At 42.6% G+C, this 26,617-nt stretch overlaps 1 protein-coding gene across 9 annotated transcripts in view; it reads left to right on the top strand.

Annotated features, from left to right (window-relative positions):
• Window positions 1-7,909, top strand: part of FMR1 (FMRP translational regulator 1) — a 38,062-nt gene extending 30,153 nt beyond the window's left edge. For 2 of the 9 annotated variants that reach the window (XM_032428272.1, XM_032428268.1), the window contains 4 exons: window positions 413-608; window positions 2,230-2,337; window positions 3,017-3,099; window positions 5,511-7,909. In XM_032428272.1, the coding sequence (XP_032284163.1) occupies window positions 413-608; window positions 2,230-2,337; window positions 3,017-3,099; window positions 5,511-5,672 (549 nt within the window). In that variant the 3' untranslated portion in view covers window positions 5,673-7,909. Of the gene's footprint in view, window positions 1-412; window positions 609-2,154; window positions 2,338-3,016; window positions 3,100-5,510 lie in introns of all 9 variants that reach the window. The other 7 variants (XM_032428273.1, XM_032428266.1, XM_032428267.1 and 4 more) reach the window with 5 other exon arrangements.
• Window positions 7,910-26,617: the final 18,708 nt, after the last annotated feature.

The raw sequence follows: 26,617 nt of genomic DNA, 5'->3' as shown, positions 1-26,617 counted from the left end.
TTTTAAGGTTAGCTCGTTAAACCTTAAATGTCATTTACCTGCATTTTAAAGTTGCTTTATTGAATATCCTATCATCAAGAAGCCCCCCAACTAGCATATCTGTGCCTTAACAGATTCTATTGGATAATAGTGCCAAATCAAACAACTTTAAATTCTATTCAGTAGAATTTTAATGCTGAGTATTTTTGTTATATCTCTAATTATGGACATCAGTAATCTGTTATCTGTAGTAATTTTTCTTTTTAAGGAGACCATTCAATTTCCTGATAATTCTGTGTAACAGTGTTTACTATAAATTTAGAACTGAAATTGAAATATTTCCAGTATATTTTTTTATCTGATGAAAAGGAGAAAGGTATTATTAAGTAAAATGTCAAATTATTTTTACTGTTATCTTGTATATTTTAAATAGGAAGTAGACCAGTTGCGTTTGGAGAGATTACAAATTGATGAGCAGTTGCGACAGATTGGAGCTAGTTCTAGACCACCACCAAATCGTACAGATAAGGAAAAAGGCTATGTGACTGATGATGGTCAAGGAATGGGTCGAGGTAGTAGACCTTACAGAAATAGGGGGCACGGCAGACGCGGTCCTGGATATACTTCAGGTACAAACTAAGCATTTTACTCAGTAACTTTATCTGTTCCTAGACTTAATAGCTGCTAATCTCTAATATTCATTAGAACCCCATTATAACGGTTTCTCACTACATGGTTTCCGATTCACAGTGGGTCAAATTGTGTTGCAAGAGACATGTAGAGTTAAAACCTGATGATAACACTTAGAGTTTACAGGGCAGGTGTGAGTTCTGTCCACGTTCTGACTGGGGATAAATCTGCTTAAGCCCTTGTGTGTTGATGACTTTCTTAAGGCCTTTCCTGATTTTATTACTGTATAGCCAAAATTTTTTTCATTTGTGTACTGTGGCTCATTTTTTGTCAGGCATGTGCTGATCATACTTGCTGGATGGACTGTGTAAATCAGGGCTCTGCATCCTATGGCTCATAAGGTGATTTTGAGTGTCATGGCCAAAGTCAGCCCTAGGCACAGTCAAGAAGTAGGCAAAGTTTCTCTTTGCCTTCCCAGCTCTTCTGTCAGTGCTGCTTTCTTCTCTCCCAGTACCTTCCACTGAACACTGTCCCCACCTGCCAGTGCCTACTGTCTTTCTTGCTCAATTGTGTATCTACTATGTAACTTGCTAATGATGGTATAAGGTATAATCCATCTCACAAATATTTGCATTTCAAAAAGGAACTCTTTAAGATGGAAAAGCCTTCAAGATCCACAGGAAAGAAGCTATAATGGTGAAGCTATAATTGGTCATTAGCTCCAACAGAGGAAGAGAGAGAGGTAGTAGAGTTGATATTCTGGAGTGGGGGAGAGAGACACCTACTCCTAAGGCCAACCTTGAACCTAACCCCTAACCCCTCTCCCAACAGTCTGTTCTTTTTGCTGTTGAAGTCCCACCTCACCATGGAGCTCTTTTCCCCACTCCCATCCCCCCTACATCATTAACCCACCCCCTCATGCATAATGAGTTTATCTTAATAATTCCTTTATTAATGATAAATTATTTCAGTGGGAGTGGGAGGGAAGGTTGTGGACCAAGCATCAGGCAAGCGTATCCCCTTTCAGCTAAGTTCAATCCCTGATCCCACAAAAGACCCTTCCCTGAGACAGTTGCCATGGTGGCCTTTGCCACCCTCTCAGAGGTGACCAAAATATATGCATTCCCCGCTGTCCCTGGGCCAAACCTTGTTAAAAGGAACTCTCTTTATATAGGTTTGTTTATCAAGGTATTGCATTTAACTGTTGTAGACAACTTTTCCTCCAGAGAGCGCAGATGTTTAAAGGAGCACAGCTGTTTAATGATGTGGCATACTCAGGTTTGAACTTAGATGGCTAATAAAATACCTTTTATTTTTTTTTAATGAGAACCAAAAACGTTTAAAACCAAAATAACCTCAAATATTGTGAAACCCTTCATTTTGAATTTAAGATAATTTGTTTTACAAAATGGAAGGTGATAATACTCTTTGGGCTTATAAATTGGGAAGAGTATTGGATTACCCCTGAAACGTCTCTGGAAGCTTCTGTTAACCTAACTTTTTTTTTAAGTCGGACAATGGTATATAACTTTTAACTCTCGATAGGAACTAATTCTGAAGCATCAAATGCTTCTGAAACAGAATCTGACCACAGAGACGAACTCAGTGATTGGTCATTAGCTCCAACAGAGGAAGAGAGGGAGAACTTTCTACGCAGAGGAGACGGACGACGACGTGGCGGTGGAGGAAGAGGACAGGGAGGAAGAGGACGTGGAGGTGGCTTCAAAGGTACAGAGATGTTCATTTCTTAATAATTAAAGGTGAATTTTAACAATGGAAGTTCTGTGAAACATCTTGGTGATTCAAGGATGTGTTACTAAAACCCCATTTTTCCTGGGGCGCCTGGGTGGCTCAGGCGTTAAGCGTCTGCCTTCGGCTCAGGTCATGATCCCGGGGTCCTGGGATCGAGCCCCGCATCGGGCTCCCTGCTCAGCCGGGAGGCCTGCTTCTCCCTCTCCCACTCCCCCTGCTTGTGTTCCCTCTCTGCTGTCTCTCTCTCTGTGTCAAATAAAATCTTTAAAAAAAAAAAAAAACATTTTTCCTGTTTTATACTGGTCAGCAGAGGAAAGGCTCAGCAGTAATCAACAGAACATTAATTTTGCCATGGTTTGTGTAGAATATAGGAATAAACACTGATAACTAATTCAGCTTCTTTGGGGATTCTACACATAATGTGATCATTAGCTCAGGTTGACCTGTAACATAGTTGATGCAGAATTATAATGCTTTTGAAATATTTTCTGCTTCTTAGTAGCATGCTATAAGTATTAGGTAACTGGAATCACTAGATTGTTGACTATATTTTAGATTCTGTGGTCTAAATAAATTGAGAATGTGGGAATAAAGAACTTCCAATAAGCATGCCAGAATCAGTTAACTGTTGAACCTTTTAAAAATGACCCTATAGGAAACGACGATCACTCCCGAACAGATAATCGCCCACGTAATCCAAGAGAGGCTAAAGGAAGAACAGCAGATGGATCCCTCCAGGTAAACTGTGTGCCTCTTTACATCTAAATTATTTGAATTACTGTAGTTTGAGACTTACGAGTTTATTTTACTTGATTTTTAAACATGTTCAAAAGTTGCAAAATTGGTACATGCAAAGAAATGTTTTCCTTTCAACATTATAATTGTGTGCAATCTTAGTTCCTCATGACAAATATACAAAGAAAATTTCTCTAGAGACTATGCAGTCTTAAGCATTTGTGAAGACTTTGACAGTCCATTAGGATTTCAATACCACATTGGTGGTCCCCCCCCAAGTCCCCCAAGAAAAGGGGCATCCTGGAATGTATTGAGAGAGAGACCTGAGTAAACCCTGTGGACCCCTCCTCCCATGAGTTGCAGGGATAGGGTGATCTCTTTGAGTGGAATGTAAGGAAAAGAAGATGTCTACTTCATAGGTAATAATCATGATAGACTGGGCCAATGGTGCTCTCAGCTAGTACATGCTGAATCAGCCAGCTGTTTGTTTAGAACCAGCCTCTATTCTGAGACCCCGTTTCAGTTGGTCATCACCTATGCTGAACCCATTGTTAAATAATTTTAAAATTACTCCTGAGCATGGGGGCGCCTGGGTGGCTCAGTTGGTTAAGCGACTGCCTTCGGCTCAGGTCATGATCCTGGAGTCCCTGGATCGAGTGCCGCATCGGGCTCCCTGCTCGGCGAGGAGCCTGCTTCTCCCTCTAACCCTCCCCCCTCTCATGTACTATCTCTCTCTCATTCTCGCTCTCTAAAATAAATAAATAAATCTTTAAAAAAAATAAAAAAAAAAATAAATAAATTACTCCTGAGCATGTGAGACACCATTGCTAAGTGCATTGTGTGTGTGTTATCTCATTGAATCTTACAGCAGCCCCCTGAGGTAAGTAGTTTTATTTTTCTATTCTTTAGGTGAGTAAACTGAAGCTTTTAGAAAGATTCAGTCCTTTGTCTGCAGTCACATAGCATATGGTGGAGTGATATTTGAACCCTGGTGTATGATTCCCAGAACCCATATTCTCCTCTGCTTCTTTAACTCTTAATCCTTAATCCAAGTAGTTAGGGTACCTTATTGACCATGGATTGGTTTAGGACCAACACCCAAGATTAGTGAGATGCTTTTTAAGAGCAGAAACTTCATGACAGAATATTTCATAGGATTCATAGTAGTTGCAAGTAGGTGTTAACTATTGGCAGGTTCTTAAGGAATAGAAAAGACCTTAGATCTAGGTAAAGAGATAAAGAAATGATATACGTACATGTGCTTTACAGAGATGTAAGGCATTTATCTGCTGGCCTTTTAATTCCCTGCTTAAGGTGACATATTCCAGGAATTTGGCAATCTGATCGTTATCGGTTAAAAGGATGCATAGTCATATTTATAATTAAAATGGGACATCAAATAAAAAGGTTGTGCTTTCTGTAGGAGAATAGATCCAAGTCAAAGCACTAAACCCTTGACAGCCAAACATTTAGAACACACACTGAGACCCAGCACTTGAACACACTTTGAAATTAGAGCAAACCATTTTGAGATCTATATAGCTTTTGTATTTGAAGCAGATCAGTATATGTAGTTGTTTTAAGCCCGTTGGTCAATATTATCTTCCTTTTATACAGCATCTGGAATTATTAGCAGTGTTTTAAGTGTTCCGTGTTGACACTTAAACTATTGTATGAATCTTAGGATACTATTTTCTGAATTACATTCATCTTTACACATGTCTTGGGATTCCAGTCCTTCCACACATTAGTGTTGTTGAATTTCCCTATATCAGTATTATTCTTCAGACAGAGTTCAAGTTGTATGATCATCTGACTTGCCTTACTGAAAATACAAGCTTTAAGAAAGCAACGCTCAAATTTTTCTGCTGTAAGACAGTGGGAGCCTCAGTATAGAGAGTTAATCTTGCCCATGATAGATAATTCAGGTGTAAACTAAAGGCTAGTTATGTAATAAGTGAGTTGAGTTCTTACCCTGGTAAAGGTGGAATAGGAAGGCATCAATCTGGGTCCCTCGTGGGTTTCACAATCTTTAAGAACAACCCATTCTTTGGAACTCTAGTATTATGGGTATATGTTATCTTGTAATTAGTAATAGTAATTCATTTTAACTATTTGTTTCTCGCTATTTTATTCTGCTTAGAAGAAGACACGGTAGGATTGTGAGTTTTTATCTAACTTTGGATGCAATGAGATGACCAATGTGTTCCAGTTAAAGAAGAAGAGTGTTTTAAAATCATAAACTAAATAAAAAATCCTACCTGACCTTAATTTCTTGCACTTCCTCTGTTCTCACTCCCATTTCCCCTTTTAACATGTGGAACTTACACTTCAGGCTTAAAATTTCTTGTCAGGCCAGTTACAGATTACAATAGGATATGGTCTGTGTATATAACAACTATAACTTGTTTTAGATCAGAGTTGACTGCAATAATGAAAGGAGTGTCCACACTAAAACATTACAGAATACCTCCAGTGAAGGTAATCGGCTGCGCACGGGTAAAGATCGTAACCAGAAGAAGGAAAAGCCAGACAGCGTGGATGGTCAGCAACCACTTGTGAACGGAGTACCCTAAACTGCATAATTCTGAAGTTATATTTCCTAAACCATTTCCATAACTCTTATTCCATATTAGAAAACTTTGTTAGGCCAAAGACAAATAGTAGGCAAGATGGCACAGGGCATGAAATGAATACAAATTGTTAAGAATTTTATTTTTTTGGTATTGGCCATAAGCAACAATTTTCAAATTTGCACAAAAAGATACATTGAAATTTTGAAACATTGCGTTTAAGTACACTTTAGCACTTCAGGGCAGGATTTTAGTTTGGTTTATTTTTTAAAGTACTGAGCAGTGATATTTTTTGTTAATTTGGACCATTTTCCTGCATTGGGTGATAACTCGCCGGTACATTTCAGTTTTTCTGAATAAATAGCATTTTTGGTAATTATATTACAATTCCGTTTTCAATCTCCTATAGAAGTCCATGAAATACTATGTCATTTCATGTCCTGTGTCAGTTTATGTTTGGTCCACTTTTCCAGTATTTTAGTGGACCCTGAGATGTGTGTGATGTGACGTTTGTCATTTTCATTAGCAAAAAAAAAAAGTTGTATGATCTGTGCCTTTTTTATATCTTGGCAGGTAGGAATATTATATTTGGATGCAGAGTTCAGGGAAGATAAGTTGGAAACACTAAATGTTAAAGATGTAGCAAACCCTGTCAAACATTAGTACTTTATAGAAGAATGCATGCTTTCCATATTTTTTTCCTTACAGAAACATCAGGTTAGGCAGTATAAAGAATAGAACTTGTTTTTGTTTTTGTTTTGTTGCACTGAAGTTTGACAAATAGTGTTATCGAGAGGGATGTGTAATTTTTCTGTATAGACAGGAGAAGAAATAACTATCTTTTCATTTGAGAGAGGCTAAAATGTTTTCAGCTAGGAACAAATCTTCCTGGTCGAAAGTTAGTAGGATATGCCTGCTCTTTGGCCTGATGACCAATTTTAACTTAGAGCCTTTTTTATTTTGTCCTCCCCAAGTTTTGTGAAGTTTTTCATATTTTAATTTCAAGGGTATTTGGGGGAGATAGAAAGGTCATTTTCATGTGTGCATAATAATCCTGTGAAGTACAGGTACTTTGTCTAAGAAACATTGGAAGCAGGTTAAATGTTTTGTAAGCTTTGAAGTATTAGGTCTAATGTATAAGCGGAATTGGAAAGCAGACTAGAATTGGTTAACAAATACTTCTTTTCTTTAGTTTTTTTTTTTCTTTTGTTTTTTGATGTGTTGGGTTTTGGTTCTGTTTTTGAGTCTTTTTTATGAATGAAATTTACTGAGGAAAAATATGTGAAGGACCTTCACTCTTAAGATGTTATATTTTTCTTAAAAAATAACTCCAAGTAGGGGTACCACTGAGTCTGTACAGAGCCGTGCGAACCGAAGTTCTGCCTCTGATGTATTTTGTGAGTTTGTTTCTTTGAATTTTCATTTTACAGTTACTTTTCCTTGCATACAAATAAGCATATAAAAATGGCAACAAACTGCACATGATTTCAAGAATATTAAAAAGTCTTTTAAAAGTATTGCCAAACATTAATGTTGATTTTTAGTTATTTATTCTGGGAATGTATAGTATTTGAAAACAGAAATTGGTACCTTGCACACATCATCTGTAAGCTGTTTGGTTTAAAATACTGTAGATAATTAACCAAGGTAGAATGACCTTGTAATGTAACTGCTCTTGGGCAATATTCTCTGTACATATTAGCGACAACAGATTGGATTTTATGTTGACATTTGTTTGGTTATAGTGCAATATATTTTGTATGCAAGCAGTTTCAATAAAGTTTGATCTTCCTCTGCTAAATTGATGTTGATGCAATCCTTACAAATGATTGCTTTTAAAATTTTAAGATAGGAAAAGAAATCTATAGAAAGTGTTCTGTTACAAAATGTAACTGTTACCACTGGAAGTTTCACATGTCATAGGAAGTTAGCTGTTATCTACCAACTTTCAAGAACTTGATCTTGTTTAATAAGGTGGAAAAAAATCAACAAAATGGTACAAAAGCACATTGTGCCATTACAATATGCACTAAGTATCTTTTTTTACAAAGGCTGAATTCAGCAAGGCGCTAACTTGCTTAAATGTGAATTACTAACTTCTAAAACTGTAATTTGATTCACATGTTTTCAAATGGAGTTGGAGTTGATTCGTATTACAATATTTGTGTGCTAAACGTGTATGTTTTTCAGTTCTAAGTCATGATGTTTTTAAAATCTTATTAAAGTTTCAAAAATCTAAAGATTGTTTATCTAGATGTAAATTTTTATTAAAAAGTTGCACTTATGAAAAAGCAAAAAATTAGTCTGACAGATGTTTGCTCCTGTTCTTAAATTTCTAAATATAACAAATATTAGCAGTATCTGGGGAGGGGGGAGTTATTTATCAGGCAAAGCGTATATGCCTTGCAAAATAATGTTTTCTGTGCCCTTAAAGGGCAAAAACATACCTACTGGAAAATGATTCTCCGTATTCCCAGTTACAAGATTTCAACACATTAATTACACAGGGTGCCACCAAAACATATTAAACATATACTCCTGTCTGTGCACACACAAATATACCCTGCCATTTGGAAAATACTAAATGTGTCTATGTAGTTTAAAAAAAACAAGGGCGCCTGGGTGGCTCAGTCAGTTAAGCGTCTGCCTTCGGCTCAGGTCATGATCCCGGGGTCCTGGGATCGAGCCCGGTGTCGGGCTCCCTGCTCGGCGGGAAGCCTGCTTCTCCCTTTCCTTCTGCCTGCTCCTTCCCCTGCTTGTGCTCTCTCTCTCTCTCAAATAAATAAAATCTTTTTTTTAAAAAAAAAAACTTTTGATGTCAGTATCTCCATAATAAAATAAATGATGGGTTTGTAGGAGGAAGGTGCCTGAAATGGTTGTTGTGGTCACTTGAAGAAACTCGGGCACAGCCGAGAAAAAAGGGTAGAAGTAGAGGGGTGATCGAGTCAAAGTTCTGCATGTTAGCATCCAAATGATTTACGGGTGCAGGACAGTCTCCTCCACATTGATGGCCTGCCTCTCCCCTCCCCCGCTCCCCCTCTGAATACTCCATCTTCATTTTCTGCTTTTCTGGGTTTTCATCCTCGTGCTTACCTGGTTCTCTATCTGTTCTGCCTGGTTCTGGACTCTTCCAGGGCTAAAAGAGCAGAGCACGGTCCATTAGATGTGGTAGTTAAACCAATCTACGAGTAATTTGGTTGGGCTTTCCTGGTTTCACAGTGGTCTTCAATGCTACAAATAAATAGCCTATTGGCAATATCAACCTTGAGACTCAACTTGGCTTACTCAGAGGCCTTTCTCCCATCTGAGCATAATCTTAGAGCTCCTGGTGTTTAGGACTATAATTCCTTTTAGAGTCAATATATACTGATTTGATCCCTGTTGAGTCCATTTGTCTCATGGCCATAAATAGCATCTTTCCTTCATGACCTTCTGATGCCTCTGATAACCAGTTATTCTGAAATAGCCATTAGCAGATGTTAGTCTTGATTGCTCAGAAGGCTTAACAGGTACCATTATTTATTTATTTAAAGATTTTATTTGAGAGAGACAGAGATACCACAAGCGTGGGGAGGAGAGGGAGAAGCAGGCTTCCCATTGAGCAGGGAGCCCAACACGGGGCTCGATCCCAGGACCCTAAGATCATGACCTGAGCCGAAGGCAGACGCTTAACTGACTGAGCCATCCAGGTGCCCCATGGGTACCAGTATTTAAATCTTGAGCATCTTTTCCACTGTATATTTATTTAGGGCTGTTTAAAATTTTTATTTGGGGCTCTTTAGAAGTTTTCTTTCTGGAGCGCCTGGGCACAGTCGGTTAAGCATCTGACTCTTGGTTTTGGCTCAGGTAGTGATCTCAGGGTTGTGAGATTGAGCCCCGTGTCGGGCTCCATGCTCAGCGCAAGAGTCTGCTTGAGATTCTCTTTCTCCACCCCTCCCGCTCATTCTCTTTCTCTCATTCTCTCTCTCTCTCAGTAAATCTGTTTTGAAGAAGAAATTTTCTTTTTCTTTTTTTTTTAATATTATGTTAGTCACCATACAATACATCATTAGTTTTTATTGAAGTGATCCATGATTCATTGTTTTTGTATGACACCCAGTGCTCCATGTAGTACGTGTCCTCCTTAATACCCATTACCAGGCTAATCCATCCCCCCACCCCCTGCCCCTCTAAAACCCTCAAGATTGTTTCTCAGAGTCCATAGTCTCTCATGGTTCATCTCTCCCTCTGATTCCCCCCCCTTCATTTTTCCCTTCCTTCTCCTAATGTCCTCCATGCTATTCCTTATGTTCCACAAATAAGTGAAACCATATGATAATTGACTTTCTCTGCTTGATTTATTTCACTTAGCATAATCTCCAGTCCCATCCATGTTGATGTGAAAGTTGGGTATTCATCCTTTCTGATGGCTGAGTAATATTCCATTGTATATATGGACCACATCTTTATCCATTCATCTGTTGAAGGACATCTCGGCTCTTTCCAGTTTGGCTGTTGCGGACATTGCTCCTATGAACATTGGGGTGCATATGGCCCTTCTTTTCACTACATCTGTGTCTTTGGGGTAAATACCCAGTAGTGCAATTGCTGGGTCATAGGGTAGCTCTATTTTTAATTTTTTGAGGCACCTCCACATGTTTTCCAAAGTGGCTGTACCAACTTGCATCCCCACCAACAGTGTAAGAGGGTTCCCCTTTCTCCACAACCTCTCCAACATTTGTTTCTTGCCTTGTCAATTTTTGCCATTCTGACTGGTGTAAGGTGGTATCTCAATGTGGTTTTGATTTGAATTTCCCTGATGGCTAATGATGATGAACATTTTTTCATGTGTCTGTTAGCCATTTGTATATCTTCTTCGGAGAAGTGTCTTTTCATATCTTCTGCCCACTTTTTGACTTGATTATTCGTTTTTTGGGTGTTGAGTTTGAGAAGTTCTTTATAGATCTTGGATACCAGCCCTTTATCTGTAGTGTCATTTGCAAATATCTTCTCCCATTCTGTGGGTTGCCTCTTTGTTTTGTTGACTGTTTCCCTTGCTGTGCAGAAGCTTTTTATCTTGATGATGTACCAGAAGTTCATTTTTGCTTTTGTTTCACTAGCCTTTGGAGATGTATCTTGAAAGAAGTTGCTGTGGCCGATGTCAAAGAGGTTACTGCCTATGTTCTCCTCTAGGATTTTGATGGATTCCTGTCTCACATTGAGGTCTTTCATCCATTTTGAGTTTATCTTTGTGTATGGTGTTAGAGAATGGTTGAGTTTCATTCTTCTGCATGTGGCTGTCCAATTTTCCCAGTACCATTTATTGAAGAGACTTTTTTCCATTGCGTATTTTTTCCTGCTTTGTCTAAGATTATTTGACCATAGAGTTGAGGGTCCATATCTGGGCTCTCTATTCTGTTCCATTGGTCTATATGTCTGTTTTTGTGCCAGTACCATGCTGTCTTGGTGATTACTGCTTTGTAATATAGCTTGAAATCGGGCAATGTGAAGCCCCCAGCTTTATTTTTCTTTTTCAACATTTCCTTGACGATTCGGGGTCTTTTCTGATTCCATACAAATTTTAGGATTGTTTGTTCAATGACATTGAAAAATGTCACTGGAATTTTGATCGGGATGGCATTGAAGGTATAGATTGCTCTGGGTAGCATAGACATTTTAACAATTGATGCAGAAAAAGCATTTGACAAAATACAGCATCCTTTCCTGATTAAAACTCTTCAGAGTATAGGGATAGAGGGAACATTCCTCAAGTTCCTAAAATCCACCTATGAAAAACCCAAAGCGAATATCATCCTCAATGGGGAAAAGCTGAGAGCCTTTCCCTTAAGATCAGGAACACGTCAAGGATGCCCACTCTCGCCACTATTGTTCAACATAGTACTAGAAGTCCTAGCAACAGCAGTCAGACAAGAAAAATAAAGGTATTCAAATTGGCAAAGAAGCAGTCAAACTCCCTTTTTGCAGACGACATGATACTTTATGTGGAAAATCCAAAGGACTCCACCCCCAAATTACTAGAACTCATACAGGAATTTAGTAATGTGGCACAATACAAAATCAATGCACAGAAATCAGGTGCTTTCTTATACACTAACAATGCAACTGTAGAAGGAGAAATTAGAGAAACGATTCCATTTACAATAGCACTAAAAACCATAAGATACCTCGGAATAAACCTAACCAAAGAGGTAAAGGATCTATACTCTAGGAACTACAGAACACTCATGAAAGAAATTGAAGAAGACAGAAAAAGATGGAAAAACATTCCATGCTCATGGATCGGAAAAATAAACATTGTTAAAAAAATTTTCTTTCCATTTCTTTCTGAGAACTTGTCATGAAGAAATGGGGAAATTCTTTTTTTTTTTTTTTTCTTAACGCTAAGGAGTATTATGTTAGTGGGAGAGGCATTAAAACTCTGCAAGTTGCACTTGCTAAATGATTAAAGACTAAACTTCAAAATTGAGTGCTTAAAGGTTTTCCCACCAATTTGTGTATACCATAGACTTGATTACAGGGGTAGGTTGAAAATTGGAAGGAAGACTGAGTGTCAACAAGAGATGGTTACACAGAATCCTGGGAATTGGGGTATATGATGATGATTCGGCATCATTCAAAATTTGGATAGCTTATGCAGGGAGGAAAAAAATTTGTGTTATTTATTCAGGTATAAAGTTCCTTTGGTAAATACTAAGGCATCTTTGTCAGATTTCCCTAGAAATCAAACCCTGTAAGATACTGCATCAAAAAACAGTACTGGTGCTTAGGGAATATATATCATTAAAAGTTGAAAATGCAGTATAGCTACTACGTGACAGGAAGGGACATAGGGAGTTACGCTATGGAAAAGGGAATTATGGGGTAGATTCCACACTTGTCCAGGGCATAGACTAGCTCTGTGGTAACTGAGTAAGTCATTTCATCTCCATGTTTTGGTTTTTTTCTTGTGTTAAAGAAATGGTTGCTAAGGTATCCCAACTCCAAAGTTGTATATGCATTAATAAGGATTCATGTTTTATATGGAGAAAGCTACAGAGAGTCAGTGGTAATGAACCACCCCCCTGACTTCTCTGACTCTCATTAGTTAATATTTACTATATAGCAGGCACTTCACAAGCTTCTTGGGGATACAGGGATATCTCAGACCTTCAAGAAGTTCACTGTCAAGTGGGAGAGCTTGAGTCAGTGGGCAGTTGCAGCATCCGGTACAGTTAAGTGCTAGAATGCACAGGGCGAGGTGGTGTGGAGCCAGTACAGGGCTGCTCAGGTGAAGTGAATCTTAAAAAGATCGGAGGAGTTAGCCAGGTGTAAGGTGCTGCGGGCAATAATCTAGGCATGAGGAAATCTGTATTTGGGAAGCTTCCAAGAGTTCTGTGTGGCTAGGGCACAGAATTTGAGGGAGAGAGGTGATACGAGGTACTGTCAGGGAGGCCTATGGTGCCACGTTAGAGGTTGGACCTCAGGGAGCCTCAGAAGGGTCTGAAATGATCAGGTTTCCACTTGAAGTGTGGTGGGACAGACAGGATGGTCCCATGACTCTGGGAGCCCCCGTCAAGTTACCTTGTAACCAGCTAGCAGGAGGGACTGGGCCCAAATCCAACTCTCAGGAGGCTCTTCTGCCCCACAGTCCAAATCCAGCTTCCCACAAGGTCACAGGTGCCTGCGGTCTGGGTTCCCAGGCAGCTCCCCTGACAGCTGGGAGTTGTAAGCCCTGATGTGATCATCTGTGTACAAGGCTGCCGTCAGGCTTGCCCTGTGGAAGGGTAGACCCCCAGAGAAGGAATAACCTTCCCCCGGAGTACAGCCCCAAGGTGCAGCCCTCAGTGCCGTGACCTTTGCATCTCTGCAAGAGAAGATGGGTCTCCATGTGCCTCTTCTTGCTGGTACTTCTCCCTTCTTAAAACCTCTTCCTCTTGTATGGTGGTGTGCTGTTTGCCTTCACCCACTATTTCACAGATGGTGACCAGTGTGAGGCAAATGCCACTTATTCCAGCCCTGGCCCTTTGGAAACTGCAAAAGCTATCAACTAAGCCATATCAGGATGGACAGCAACCCTCCGAGGGTAGTGGGAAACGTGGCTGAGCTGAAATCACTGGTGAACATGTTAGTTCGGTGCTTATGGCCAGTCCAGGTGCCACAAAGGCCCTGGAAAGTCCTCCATGGAAGGCCGATTGAAACAATTTGATCCTTCAGCACTCTCAAGTCAGCCAGCCCTATGAGCCCTAAGAAGAAAGAAATCGGGAGAAAAGAGCCCTTGGTCCCAAGTGCCATTAGAATAGTAGATTCAGTCTAACTTCCTGGATTTGAACCCTGTTCATTAGGCAGTGTACCACCCAGGGGCTTGTCAGGGGTGGGGTTGAGGTACACGAACAGTCACAGGAATCCCCTGAGGCTTGAACCGCTTGCATGATGAAGAAGCTGCACCCATGAGGTGGGTGACACTGAGTGACCAGCATTTGGGGTTTACCACAGGATTCCCTTTTGCCCAATGAATTGCCTAGTCTGACCAATGGGGAGAGAGCAAATATGCCTGCCCTGGGCTTGAACTGGATGCTCATGGAAGTCAGATTCACACAGCCACGAAGAGGAGACTTTCCTGAGACACTGAATGCAGAGTGAGACATCCCTGCTGAGGTCCCAGCAGCCTTGAGGCACTCTGACTTTATTAGCATGCTTGTAGGAAAACCCTGGGCGTCAGGGATAACTTGTGAGCAAATGACTTGAATTCAGAGAGTGCTGGCAAAGCTGATGGCGTCTTACACGAGGAAGACAGCCCTAATTTTACTCCTGTCAGGGAGTAAGGGATGGGATAATCCTCCGGGGCTCACTTAGGCCCCATCCAAAGGGGGGAAGATGAGATACGGGGCCCTGTAAGGTGCCCCAGGTCTCAGCAAAAGTGGAAAGGCATCAAAGCACCACTCCAGACCTCTTCTGAGGCTCCGTCAGGCAGCATGTTATGGCTCTGGGTCTTGAATGAAGGGATGCCTGAGTAAGGAGATAGACGGGAAAAGTAGAGAGGCCCATGGGCTAGGTAACCCAAATCACTCTGAGGAGGTTGCAGAGAGAACATAGGGAGGTGTGCAGGAAACAAGAACCTGTTCTTTTAAGATTATTTATTTTAGAGAGAGAGAAGGTGAACGAGCCAGCAGAGGGTGGGAGGCAGAGGGGAGGGAGAGAGAATCCCAAGCAGACTCCCCACTGAGCACAGACCCCCCCAACATAGAGCTCGATCCCACGACCCTGAGATCATGACCTGAGCCAAAATCAAGAGTCGGATGCTCGACCGACTGCGCCACCCAAGCACCCCATCAATAATTGATTTTACATCAAGAAGACCCCTATAAAGAGCTGATGCCAGGAGGTCCTGGGTGGGGGGATTCCCTTTGGAGATGGAGGCCATTCATTTTCCCTACTGCCTGGCTAGCAAATCTGCAAAGCCTCCCGTGTCCTTGGAGAAGGCTCTAGAGGAGGAAGCCAAGTGGTTAACCACATCCTAATGCTGCTGAAAGAGACTCTCAGAGACTCCCCATCTCCAACAGGCCTCTATGCCACCCCGGAGACTGATTTTCTAGCCCAACGGCTAGAGGGCCCTTCAATTCAGATTTGAGTTCATTCAGAAGCAAACTTGGCCCAGGGCCCAGTCCTCTGCCCTCGTCAAGGGGATTGCTCACTTTCTGTCCTGGTCCATGTAGCCTAGAACAGGTGTGGGGAGGATTCAGCAGACCTGGACCTCCCAGACCCTAGAGCCCAAGACATTGTTGTTCTTGGACCAGTAAGTGCATGGTAAATGAATCTCCCTGGCAGGGTTTGAGACTGGTTTCACTTACAGCCAAGAGACTCAGCACAATTACTGCAGATGCCATTGGTCCCTTTGTCAGACTTCATGATAGGTATGGACATGCTGGGCTCCCTCAACCCTGTGAATGCAGAACCTCTTGTATTTCCAAAGCCTGCCAGGATTATGCAGTTGAAACAATCACATATCAGTAGGTGAGAAATAATACATACAAGGCTTATCCCGTTGCCGGGAAGGAGTGGTAGGCCACAGTATCTTCCAATTCCCAGCCCTCTTTAGCCAGTGAGTAAATCCAGTGTCTGTGGCCCCTGATTGCAGATCATTGTGGTTTTAATAGTGGCCACCATGACACTCAAAGCATCTGATACATCAACAGGTGACTGAACTGATTGCAGCCATTCCTGGCACCTGGTATGTGGCCTTAGAGTGGCACCGTCCAGTTCTTCTGCCCCTAGCCACATGTGGCAGCTGTTGAGTGCTTGAAACGTGGCTGGTCAGAACAGAGATATTCTGTTAAGTGCAGAATATACAATGGATTTGGAAGACTTATTTTGAAGATTATCTTACTAATTACTTTTTATATTTAAATACTGAATTTTTAATATTTTGGATCTATTGGGTTAACTAAACTATGTCATTACCATTAGTTATACCTGCCTCTTTTTTACTGTTTTTTAAATTTCTTTTTAGATTTTATTTATTTATTTGACAGAGAGAGACACAGCGAGAGAGGGAACACAAACGGGGAGTGGGGGAGGGAGAAGCAGGCTTCCCGCGGAGCAGGGAGCCCGATTTGGGGCTTGATCCCAGGACCTGGAGATCATGACCCGAGCCGAAGGCAGACGCTTAACCAACTGAACCACCCAGGCGCCCCAAGATATCTATGTTCTAATCACTGGAACCTGGAATATGGCAAAGGGAAATTAAGGATACATATGGAATTAAAGTTGTTACTCAGCTGACCTTGAGATGGGAGGATTATCCAGATTGCCCCAGTGTAACCACAGGGTCCTTATATAAGTGGAAGAAGAAGGTGGAGGAGGCATAGTTAGAGAGAGTAAAACATCCTAGGATTTTCACCAATTCTTTTTTTTTAAAGATTTTATTTATTTGTTTTTGAGAGAAAGAGAGAGCACATGAGTTGGAGGAAGGAGCAGAGGGAGAAGCCTGACGTGGGGCTCGATCCCAGGACCCTGGGATCATGACCCAAGCCGAAAGCAGACGCTTAACGAATGAGCCACCCAGGCACCCCTACTGTTTTTTTTTTTTTTAAATAGATCTACTAGAAAATTTTAAATTACATACGTGATTCACGTTATATTATTCTTGGACAGAATTGCCCTAGACATTGCTAATGTCTTCTCCAGATTTCTCTAGGAAGAAAAAAAATTATTTTGTTTTCACCTGACAAAGCATGAAGTTTACCTTTATTGTCCTGCCTCGGGTATTTTGAACTTCCCCAGCAATACTTAATAACTGCAACATATCAGTAATGAGTTGGGCAAGTCCATTACGTTATATTGATGATATTTTGTTTTTAAGTAGGCTCCATGCCCAGCATGGAGCCCAATGCAGAGCTTGAACTCACGACCCTGAGATCCAGACCCGAGCCGAAATCAAGAGTCGACGCTTAACCGACTGAGTCGCCCAGGTGCCCCTCTCTTGATGATAGTTTTCTGGTGGCCCTCACAGCTCTCTAAGCACAGCTGTGCACAGGTGCCAAGACCTTGAATCAGGATAGAGACCAGGACCAGGCCACTTGAGTGCCTGGCTTGGGGGCTTTATGAGCAGCTGCCCAAAGAGCTATTCCACAGCCTAATGAGGAAAAACTGTTGGCCTTGCAAACATTAGCTACACAGAAGGAGCCCTTCTGACCTGTTTGGCCTCTTTGGGTATCAGAGGCAGCACATCCTGCACCTAGGAATGTTATTTAAGAACCTGTCCTAAGTCATCAGCCTGGTGGCCAAATGTGATCGGAGCCCCCTGTGGTAAAGCCATGGAAGGAATACAGGCAGCAGAGCAATACCTGCCCCGTCCCCGTAACTGCTGGAGTTTTAAGTATCTGGGACCTGTCTTCTCACATCTGATGCCTCTGGCAATAAGACTCTGCCGGCGTATGGATGGATCATCTCTTCACCACTGAATGGTACATGCCTTTTGAATGACAATTATTGGTTCTGGTGGGGAAACATTGTCTCACTGCAGGAAAAAATGTGATTCTCAGTTCCAACTTTCCTGCGATGGGTTGTTGTCACTAAACTAAATTCCATCACATCGGGGTATCAGCAATGGTGCTGTCGGGAAACCAGAAATCACACCAGTGCTTTTAACAGAGAATTTAACATAGAGATTGGCTGGACAGACATTCAAGGATTGAAAATTCAGAACAGGAACATTAAGGTAACACAGAGGTGGGGTCTGCAGGAAGCATCTGCCATCCTGAGGCCTGGGGGAACAAAGGGATGAGGCTCAAAGGAGAGGCCCACAGAATTCAAACCCAGACCTCTAGGAAAGGGATGCTGTTGGTTGGTACTGGTACGTTGGTAACCCATGGGAAGACCCCCCATGGGGCTGGGACTTAGACCACTGAGGATGGTGTGCCAGCCAGCTGGTTGATGCTGGTCTCTCTGAGCAGACGTGATGATGCTGGTTCTGAGGGGCAGGGGGATCTGGAAATTGTATTCAGCTGCTGCCACTGGAGCAAAATGTTCCTGCCAGAGTGAAGAACCACGAACCATGGTCTTCCAGTCTCCCTCTAGAGCCTCTTAGGGGCAGAACCTAATAGGCAGCACTGTCTACGGAGCAGAGCAGAACGTGGAAGAATGGTCTGGAACTGAGAGACAATCGCTTAATCATTGACAATGTGCAACAAGCTGAGAAAATGTGAAATGGAAGTACCTCCGGTCGAGGGTTAAGCCCCCTGCAAGAATAGGTGGCTACCCACTCAACAGGAACTGAGATGCCCTCATTGGCTGCTTTGCCTGAGTGACTGGCTTAATAGGGGCCGCAATTCTGAGACTGAGTACCGTACAAGAAAACTTGTTTCACTGATGGGTGAACAAGTTCAGTAGAATACCCAGCCATCTGTTCTGATGATGGTAAGTGCTGACAACCCATGGTAGTACTTGCTCTGCACAGTGTGGGGGCTGCAAAGTGCTGCTTTTGGTAATAAAGCATTCTGCTCCTCAAGGGACGAAATACACCTTTTCATGGACTCATGGGCTGCTGCGAATGGCCTCACTCCAGTTAGGCCTTTAAGCGACCCAGGCTGAGACTAGTCAAGTCATAACCCTATGAAAGCAAATACAACTCACCCCCAAGCTCAATTAATAAGTCACATATGTATTTGTCTGCTAGAAAGGGCCACATCCTGAGAAAAGCAAAGCATCTGCAAGAAGTAAGTCAACTGAGCCCGTGAGACATCAGTCATATCCATATCCATGTGTGGCCTACTAGATCTATGTCCAGACCCAGCACAGTAACAAACACCATGAAGGGCTGTCATTTGACATGCAAAGAAGCTACCGAAGCCCCCCAGAGCCTGCACTCACAGGCAGCTTCATGAACCTGTAATTCAGGGTGAACTTGGTCATACTATGGAACACAGGACTGACTCATGCTGGCAAATATACTTCACAGGCCTCCAGAAAAGGAAGGAAGGAGGATAGGGTACAAAGGATCTTAGGCTATAGTACAGTTCCAAGCAATTTTCAGCCAGGTTGATGGGGAGTTCTTGAGCCAAAGTCACCTGTTACAGGGGTTCTCCTCCTCATAAGAATGGATCTGCATTCGTACCCCCACTGTTGCTCAATCATTGGCTGGAAGTGGTCTCCAGGAAACATGACCTTGGCACAAACACAGTCCTGGCTGCAGAAGAGTAGCAGGTGGGGCTGTCAGGCTATTATGCTCGCCACAACACATTGAAGTGGCACAGTTGCATGGGTACCACACTACGTAATCATACTTCCTCCTTTCTCCGGACCTGCATTGACCATAGTGAGTAGCTGGAAAATTTTTACTACATAGATCATGGACATGTGGTTGAACACAAATTTATTTATTTATTTATTTATTTATTTATTTATTATTATTTTTAAAAGATTTTATTTATTTGACAGAGAGAGACACAGCGAGAGAGGGAACACAAGCAGGGGGAGTGGGAGAGGGAGAAGCAGGCTTCCTGCGGAGCAAGGAGCCTGATGCGGGGCTCGATCCCAGGACCCTGGGATCATGACCTGAGCCGAAGGCAGACGCTTAACGACTGAGCCACCCAGACGCCCCTGAACACAATTTTAAAATGGCATCTGGTGTCCTTCCCCACTGGGCAGATAGCTCTGACCCTGGGTTTGTCATACCCCTCCCCTGCAAGTTGAGGACACTCCTGTGGATCTTATGCTCATGCGGTAAGTCACCTTCACACTGTAGCCATCTTCCTTGATGTCAAGAGACTGACTCCCTTTGGTAATGGAATGGTTAGCCCTGGGTCTCTGTGAAGCTTTTCACTCCAGCATATAAAATAAGGCCTGGTTCATTCCTGAAGGGAGCTCATGGACCCCAACTGGTTGGGCATAGACAGATCCAACTCTGGGAAGCACGTAGAGGATCAAGGGGCAAATACCCTCTCTTTTCCTAGTCCAGATATGGACCGACTGTACCCGTCTAGGGCAGTGACCATACTGCCAACTCTCACAAAGCTATATATGTCACCCCTAATTTGATTTGGCTACGGGGGATCTTATCAGCACCACACTATCATACAATGCCTCTGATATTGCTTCTACCAAGCAGGGGACTCAGCCACTCTTTGCCTTGATTTTCTACACTCATGTGTCCATAGCCTGTGATGTCCATGCTAAATGGGTATGGAGATTCTCCTCGGACCCTACTCAAAGCAGCATTTGTGTTCTTCTCACCCACTTCCAGGGCTAGTTTTTCTGTGTAGTAAGACAGCCTCCCTTGCCTCCCCTGCCTCCTGCTTGGATACAGGGTTACTTGCTTCTTGAGAATAGCCATGCAACTCTTCGGTAACCAAAGACCCAATGAGCACAGACTATATATCCCCAGATTCTGGTGCCATTGGCAGGATCTACCTGAGAGCATGAGGGACACAGTTTATCACCATTTTCTATGGGTTTTCCTCCCACTGGGAGGTATTTCTAAGGCTCACTCAAGGAGATTACCTATCTGGGGTCTCACTACCAAAGATATTCTTGATTCCCTACTCTGCTTTTGTCGGATACCTGCAGAGCTTTGGGTCATTTACTGACTAGGCAGTACACACTGTGGCCAACAGCTTCTGCTGTTTCTGACTGAATACCTCATTGCAAGTGAAGCTATCTAACATCAACTATAGGAGCTAACCACACGGCTCTCAACCACCCCCCACCTAAGCCCTACAGTTTTCATGATTAACTTTGTATTCTTATTTAGGACCCTTTTCATTTTACAATGTCTTCTTTGCCATTGTCACCACTTCCAGAAACCCCACTGACAAATCCAATTAATTTCTGGGCCCCATGGGAAGGCAGGCTTCACTGTGGGATAATGACAGAACATGAGACCATGTGCCTCATCTTACTAACACTTAACAATTAAACCTATTCTTGTGCCCATTGTACAGGACTGGCTTTTTCTTTCACTCACCTTCCAAAGATAGATTAAAGGGAGCAAGACTAGACGCAGGGAAGCCAGGTTGTTGGAATAATGAGCCAATACAATGACATCGAGAATGGAGATGGTGGGATCGCTATGATATTTAGGAGAGAGAATCAGTGGGACTTGGTGATTATTATGTGTGGGGAAAGAGAAAGGAAAGAAACTAGGGTTATGATTCACATAGTTTGGGTTTAATTAATAGTTTTCTTTTAGAGGAATGAAGATTTAGTCATACAACTAATGTTTATTAAGCATACACCATGGGGCGCCTGGGTAGCTCAGTCGTTAAGCTCAGGTCATGATCCCAGGGTCTTGGGATCTAGTCCCACATCGGGCTCCAGGCTCAGTGGGGAGTCTGCTTCTCCCTCTCCCACTCCCCCTGCTTATGTTCCCTCTCTCGCTGTGTCTCTCTCTGTCAAATAAATAAATAAAATCTAAAAAAAAAAAAAAAACAACCCATACACCATGACTCAAGCAATGTATTTGATGTGGAAATGCAGAAGAAAATGACACTTGGAAACAGAAAAATTAGTATAAGATAATAGATAATTACAGGGACAAAGAGATAATCGTGCCTCTTTGTATGAGGCACTGAGAAGGGCACAACTCACTCAGCAGTGTTCCTGTTAAAAAAATTAATAAGCTTAATCTAATAATGTGGAAACATCAGACAAGTTCAAATCGATGGACATTTTACAAAATAAAAGGCTTGTACTCATCACAATTATTGCAGTCATAAAAGACAAAGAAACACTGAGGAATTGTTGCCAGTCGAAGCATACTAAAAAGACATGACAGTTAAATGCAACATGTGGTCCTGCACTGGATGCTGAACCAGAAAATATTGTTGTCTTCTGTCACAGCGGATATTATTGGGAAACTTGGCTATGAATAAGGTCTGCAGATTACACAATAGGACAATGCTAATTTCCCATTTTTGATAACTGTACTGTGATTATATAAGAGAATATTCCTGATTTTAGGAAATACATGAAGTTTTTAGGAGCAAAGGGCTAAGATATGAGCTAGAAGAAGCTTCGAGCAGTAGCATAGTGGCTAAGCACGCTTAGGCTCTGGGGTTACACTGCTGGAGTTCTAATCCCAGCACAGTTATTTACTACCTATGAGGCTTTGGGCAAGTTATTTAAACATTCTCCAGTTTAAGTTTCCTCACTGGTAAAATGGGTGATGGTAATAATAGCACCTAACTCATCGAGATGGCGTGAGAGTGACATTGCCATGTGTCAAGCGCTTAGACCCGTGTCTGGCATGTTTGCATAACTGGGGCTGGCTGGATTTCAGCTCTTCTGCCTCTCCCCTGGAAATACAGAGAGAAATGGGACATGGTTCCCTTGTTCAAGGAGCCACAGTCTAGTGGAAAAAATAAGAAGGTTAAAGATAATAACAAAACCATGTGATGAGTGTTCTGCTAGGGATTTGAGCTGAGTGCCGCTGAGCTTGGGGCAATGAGTTCTGCAGGAGGAAGTCAGGAGAAGTTTCACAGAGGGCTTCTGGTCTGAAATGGATCAGTACGGGTGAACAGGAGTTTGCCAAGAATGCACTTTTCCCACTTTGGTCAGGCCCAGGGCAACATGGGTGCAAAAGCAGAGTTCTGGAAAGGGCATTAAGTACGAGAGTACAGCGTCGGCAATGAGCAGTGGTTGGCGGGAGAGCCAGGATTGACTGCCAGTCAACTGACGCAGGTTCAGATCCCGGCTTAAATATCACCTACAGCCTCAAACAAATCACACAATTTCCCTGAATCTCAGTTTCCCCGAAATATGGAGATATTAACACTTCCCTCAGGCCTGTTAGGAGGATTAATATAATGTGCTTAGCACAGCGCCCAGTGCATGGCTCATCCCCCATAAAGGACTGCTGTTCGTATTAATGCTAGTGTTAGACATTTCTAGGGTTCACCATGTTTCCTGATTCTTCTTTCCTTCCAGGCACGTGCCTCCCTTGAGGGAAGCCTGGCCCTGTAACTTCCTCTGGCCAATGAGGTGAAAGCAGAAAAGATGCACGTCCTTTCGGGGCCGACGCATTGACGAGCCAGGACGCTGTGATTGTCCACACTCTCTTCCCCTGACACAGCAACTCGGAAGCTAAGACAGTGGCACCTCTGTCAGTCCAGGTAACAGGGACAACGAGGAGCAGAGTGTCCCTGCCCACCTGTGTCAGGCATGTAGCATGAGCAAGCGATAAACCTTTGTTGTTTTAAGGTACTAAGACTTCGGCATTTTATTATCTTTAGCCACCCTTATAAGCCCTGAAGAATCAGAGACTCTTCTAGACCCTTTGGTGTCCCATGCCAATTCCAGCTAGGGGAAAATAGGCATTCTTCACTCTCCCACCTTATTGATGGGGTGATAAAAAATGGATGGAAGACTTAGAAGCATGTGTTTAACAGAGGAATTCAAACTCAGTGTAAACAAAGAAAAGTCATCCTGTCTTGCAAAAAATTCCAACAATGAGTGGAGGACGTGATAAACATGGAGCAGATCTTTCTTTCTCTGAATCAACTGTGACTTCAGTTTTTCACATTCAAGCACCATAGGATTAGTGATGCTATAAGCTAACCTCATAGGAAAGTATCAGAAAGGGATATAACCTGGGGGTCAGGAAAAGTCTCGTGAAGAAGTGATATTTAAGCTGAGGCGCGAAGGAGGGAGAGGACAGAAGAGGACAAAGAGGACAGGAGGGGACAGGAGGGGAAAGCATGTGAAAAGGCAGCAGAGGACCTCAGGCGTCTGGGCAAGTTGTGTGCGGCCATAATGTGAAGGAGGGAGAGGGGCAGAGCTGAGGCTGGAGGGGTAAGCGAGGTGCAGAGCAGGGGAGCTCTCATGAACCAGGAACCCAGGAAAGGCATTCGGGCTGTGAAGGCCGTAACCACCCGTCCAAAAGGTTTACAGAACAGGAGAGTGACATAGAAACAAGAGCAGAATAGAGACATTGTGTATCGGTCAGGGTTCTCCAGAGAAACAGAAGCCATAAAATTTATAAAAGAGATACAGATTTAGTTTGAGGAATTGGCTTATGCGATTGTGGAAGCTGGCAATTCAAAATTCCTAGGGTGGGCTGGCAGGCTGAAAACGCAGGCCGGAGTTGATACTGCCATCTTGAGGCAGAATTTCTTCTTCAGGGACATTTCAATTTTGCTCTCAAGGTCTCTCAACTAATTCGATAAAGTCCGCCCAGATTACTGAGGGTAATGTCCTTTCCTTAAAGTCAACTGATTGTAGATGCTAAGCCACAGCTATAAAATACTTGCACAGTGACACCTAGACTAGTGTTTGATGGAATGACTAGGTTCGATAGCCTGGCCAAGTTGACACAGAACACTGACCGTCACACCTAGTTTCAGAGTGAGAGTAGAGAGCTTTTGTTGATGGACTGAATGGGGATTGAAAACTAGGGAGGACTCAAAGAAGACTCCCAGAGTTACTACTTGAACAACTGGATAAAAGGTAGTACCTCCAATTGAGATAGTGAACAGTGGAGAAAGTGCAGGTTTGTGGTGGATAATCATTCAATTTTGGATGTGAGCAGTTTTAAGTGCCGTGAGTCCGCCAAGCAAAGACGCTTCAGTAGGGTTCAGGAGAGAGATCTAAACTGCAGTTTTGTGAATAATCAGGACATAATGGCAAGTCAGCTGCAGGAGTGTATGTGATCCTTTGCGGGGACAGTGGAGCATGAGGAAGACAAGAGAAGAAGGCCTAGCAGAAAGCCCAGCACCAAAGAGAGAGACTGCTTGCTGAAGGAGGGAGCAGATTTTTGTCATCATTTATACTGTAGCCTTTAGGAGCCAGCAGAGGTATTTCAGTAGGAAGAATTGTTTAACTGCAGTGAGTACGGTGGGTTAGAACTGTGAGACCCTATTGGTCGAGAGATCTCTCAGGAAACTTTTGCTGGTCAAGAGAAGAAGTAACGCAGGTCTAAGCTAAGACTCTTTAAGTAGAAATAGAAGGGAGGAATGGGACTGAGGAGTATTTTGAAGCAAATCAACAGGCATCTAATTGGACCGAAGGGATAAAGAATCCAAGATAACCCAGAGGGCTGTCAATCAAAGGGATCAGAAGGATGAGAACATCCACAGAAAAAAGGAAGTCAGGAGCAGGTATTGGTTTCGGAGAAAAAGATTGAAAGGTCAGGTTTGTACATACTTCGAGGTGTGGCAGAATATTTATCCCTGACTCCCAAACATACCGTATCTATCATGTCCTTCCATTCCTCTGGGTCTCTGTTCGGCCTCCTCCATGAAAAAAAAATCTTTCCCATCCTGTTGGCCTGAACATTTTCTATTCAATCTTCCAAACTTAAATTAAATGTCACTTTTCAGTAGCTTTCACTGACAACTTTAGGCTGAATTATTTGTCCTCTCCTCTGTGTTCCTAAAGCACTCTGTTCATATCTTTGTTTTTAAGAGCATTCATCACATTGTGTTATCATTGCATTTTACATGCCTGCTACCCACACTACAGTGAAGCTCCCAGAACCCAGGGCCTCTGACTTATTCCATCTGATTCTACCAGAAACAACAACATTGAATTTGCTTTGCTGATCTCCAGTTTGGAGCTCAGGACAGAGGTAAGGCTAGATATATAAAGATGAAAGCATTGCTGACACGGAGTGGCCACCGAAGAAATGAAGTAAGTATATCACTCAGGAAAAAAAAAAAAACAGCACAAATAGGAAGCCGTGGGCTAAATCTCAGGGAATATCTACACATTTAGCCAATGGGCTAGGGATTAGAAGGACGTGAGAATTGTGCTCTGTCATAGCAATTACCATTAAAATACATTTATTCAGTGGCTACTATGTGCCACTCACTGTGTAGGCACTAAAAATACATCAATAAATAAGATAAGCAAGATCTCTTCTCCCATAGAGCTTACAGCACTGTAGGGACACATAGCTTCCCTCAGCAAAGGAGGAAAGTTAACAGTTTCAAATGCTGCAAAATGTCTGAGGAGGATAAATACTTCAGTGGCCTTCTGATTTGAAAATTGGAAGGTGAAGGAGCCATGTGGCCAGTTTCATTGCAAGGAAAATGGCCGAAAGTTGTGATGGAAAGGAAGTCAGAGAAGTAGAGAATAGAATTTTCTGGAATGTAGTAGGCCCTTGAGATGCAGAAAATGAAACAGATGGTATAATCAGCGAACATGAGCTCCAAAACAGAGGAGATTGACCACAAGCATTGAAACCATGATCTGGGGTAGCAAAGGGATCTAAGGTGATTACTGACCCCTCCTCTTCACCTGGAAGAGGAAGGCTGAGCAGCATCCATCACAGAGGCTTTTCAGGACAGTGATGAACCCAGGAAGGGTTAATCAGTAGGAAGCTAAACTTCAGCTCATTCAAGGGGAAGGAAAGCAGGGAAAAGGAAAAGTGTAAGGATTTAGAATAGTTTCTCTACATTAGGATGGAGATGTAGGGACGCCTGAGTGGCTCAGTCGTTAAGCATCTGCCTTCGGCTCAGGTCATGATCCCAGGGTCC

The sequence above is a fragment of the Phoca vitulina genome, unplaced genomic scaffold (assembly GCF_004348235.1).
Source record: "Phoca vitulina isolate PV1807 unplaced genomic scaffold, GSC_HSeal_1.0 scaffold39, whole genome shotgun sequence".
NCBI classification, from domain to species: Eukaryota; Metazoa; Chordata; class Mammalia; order Carnivora; family Phocidae; genus Phoca; species Phoca vitulina.
The sequence above is the reverse complement of the archived record's forward strand: the minus strand, read 5'-3'. Positions and strand labels throughout refer to the sequence as shown.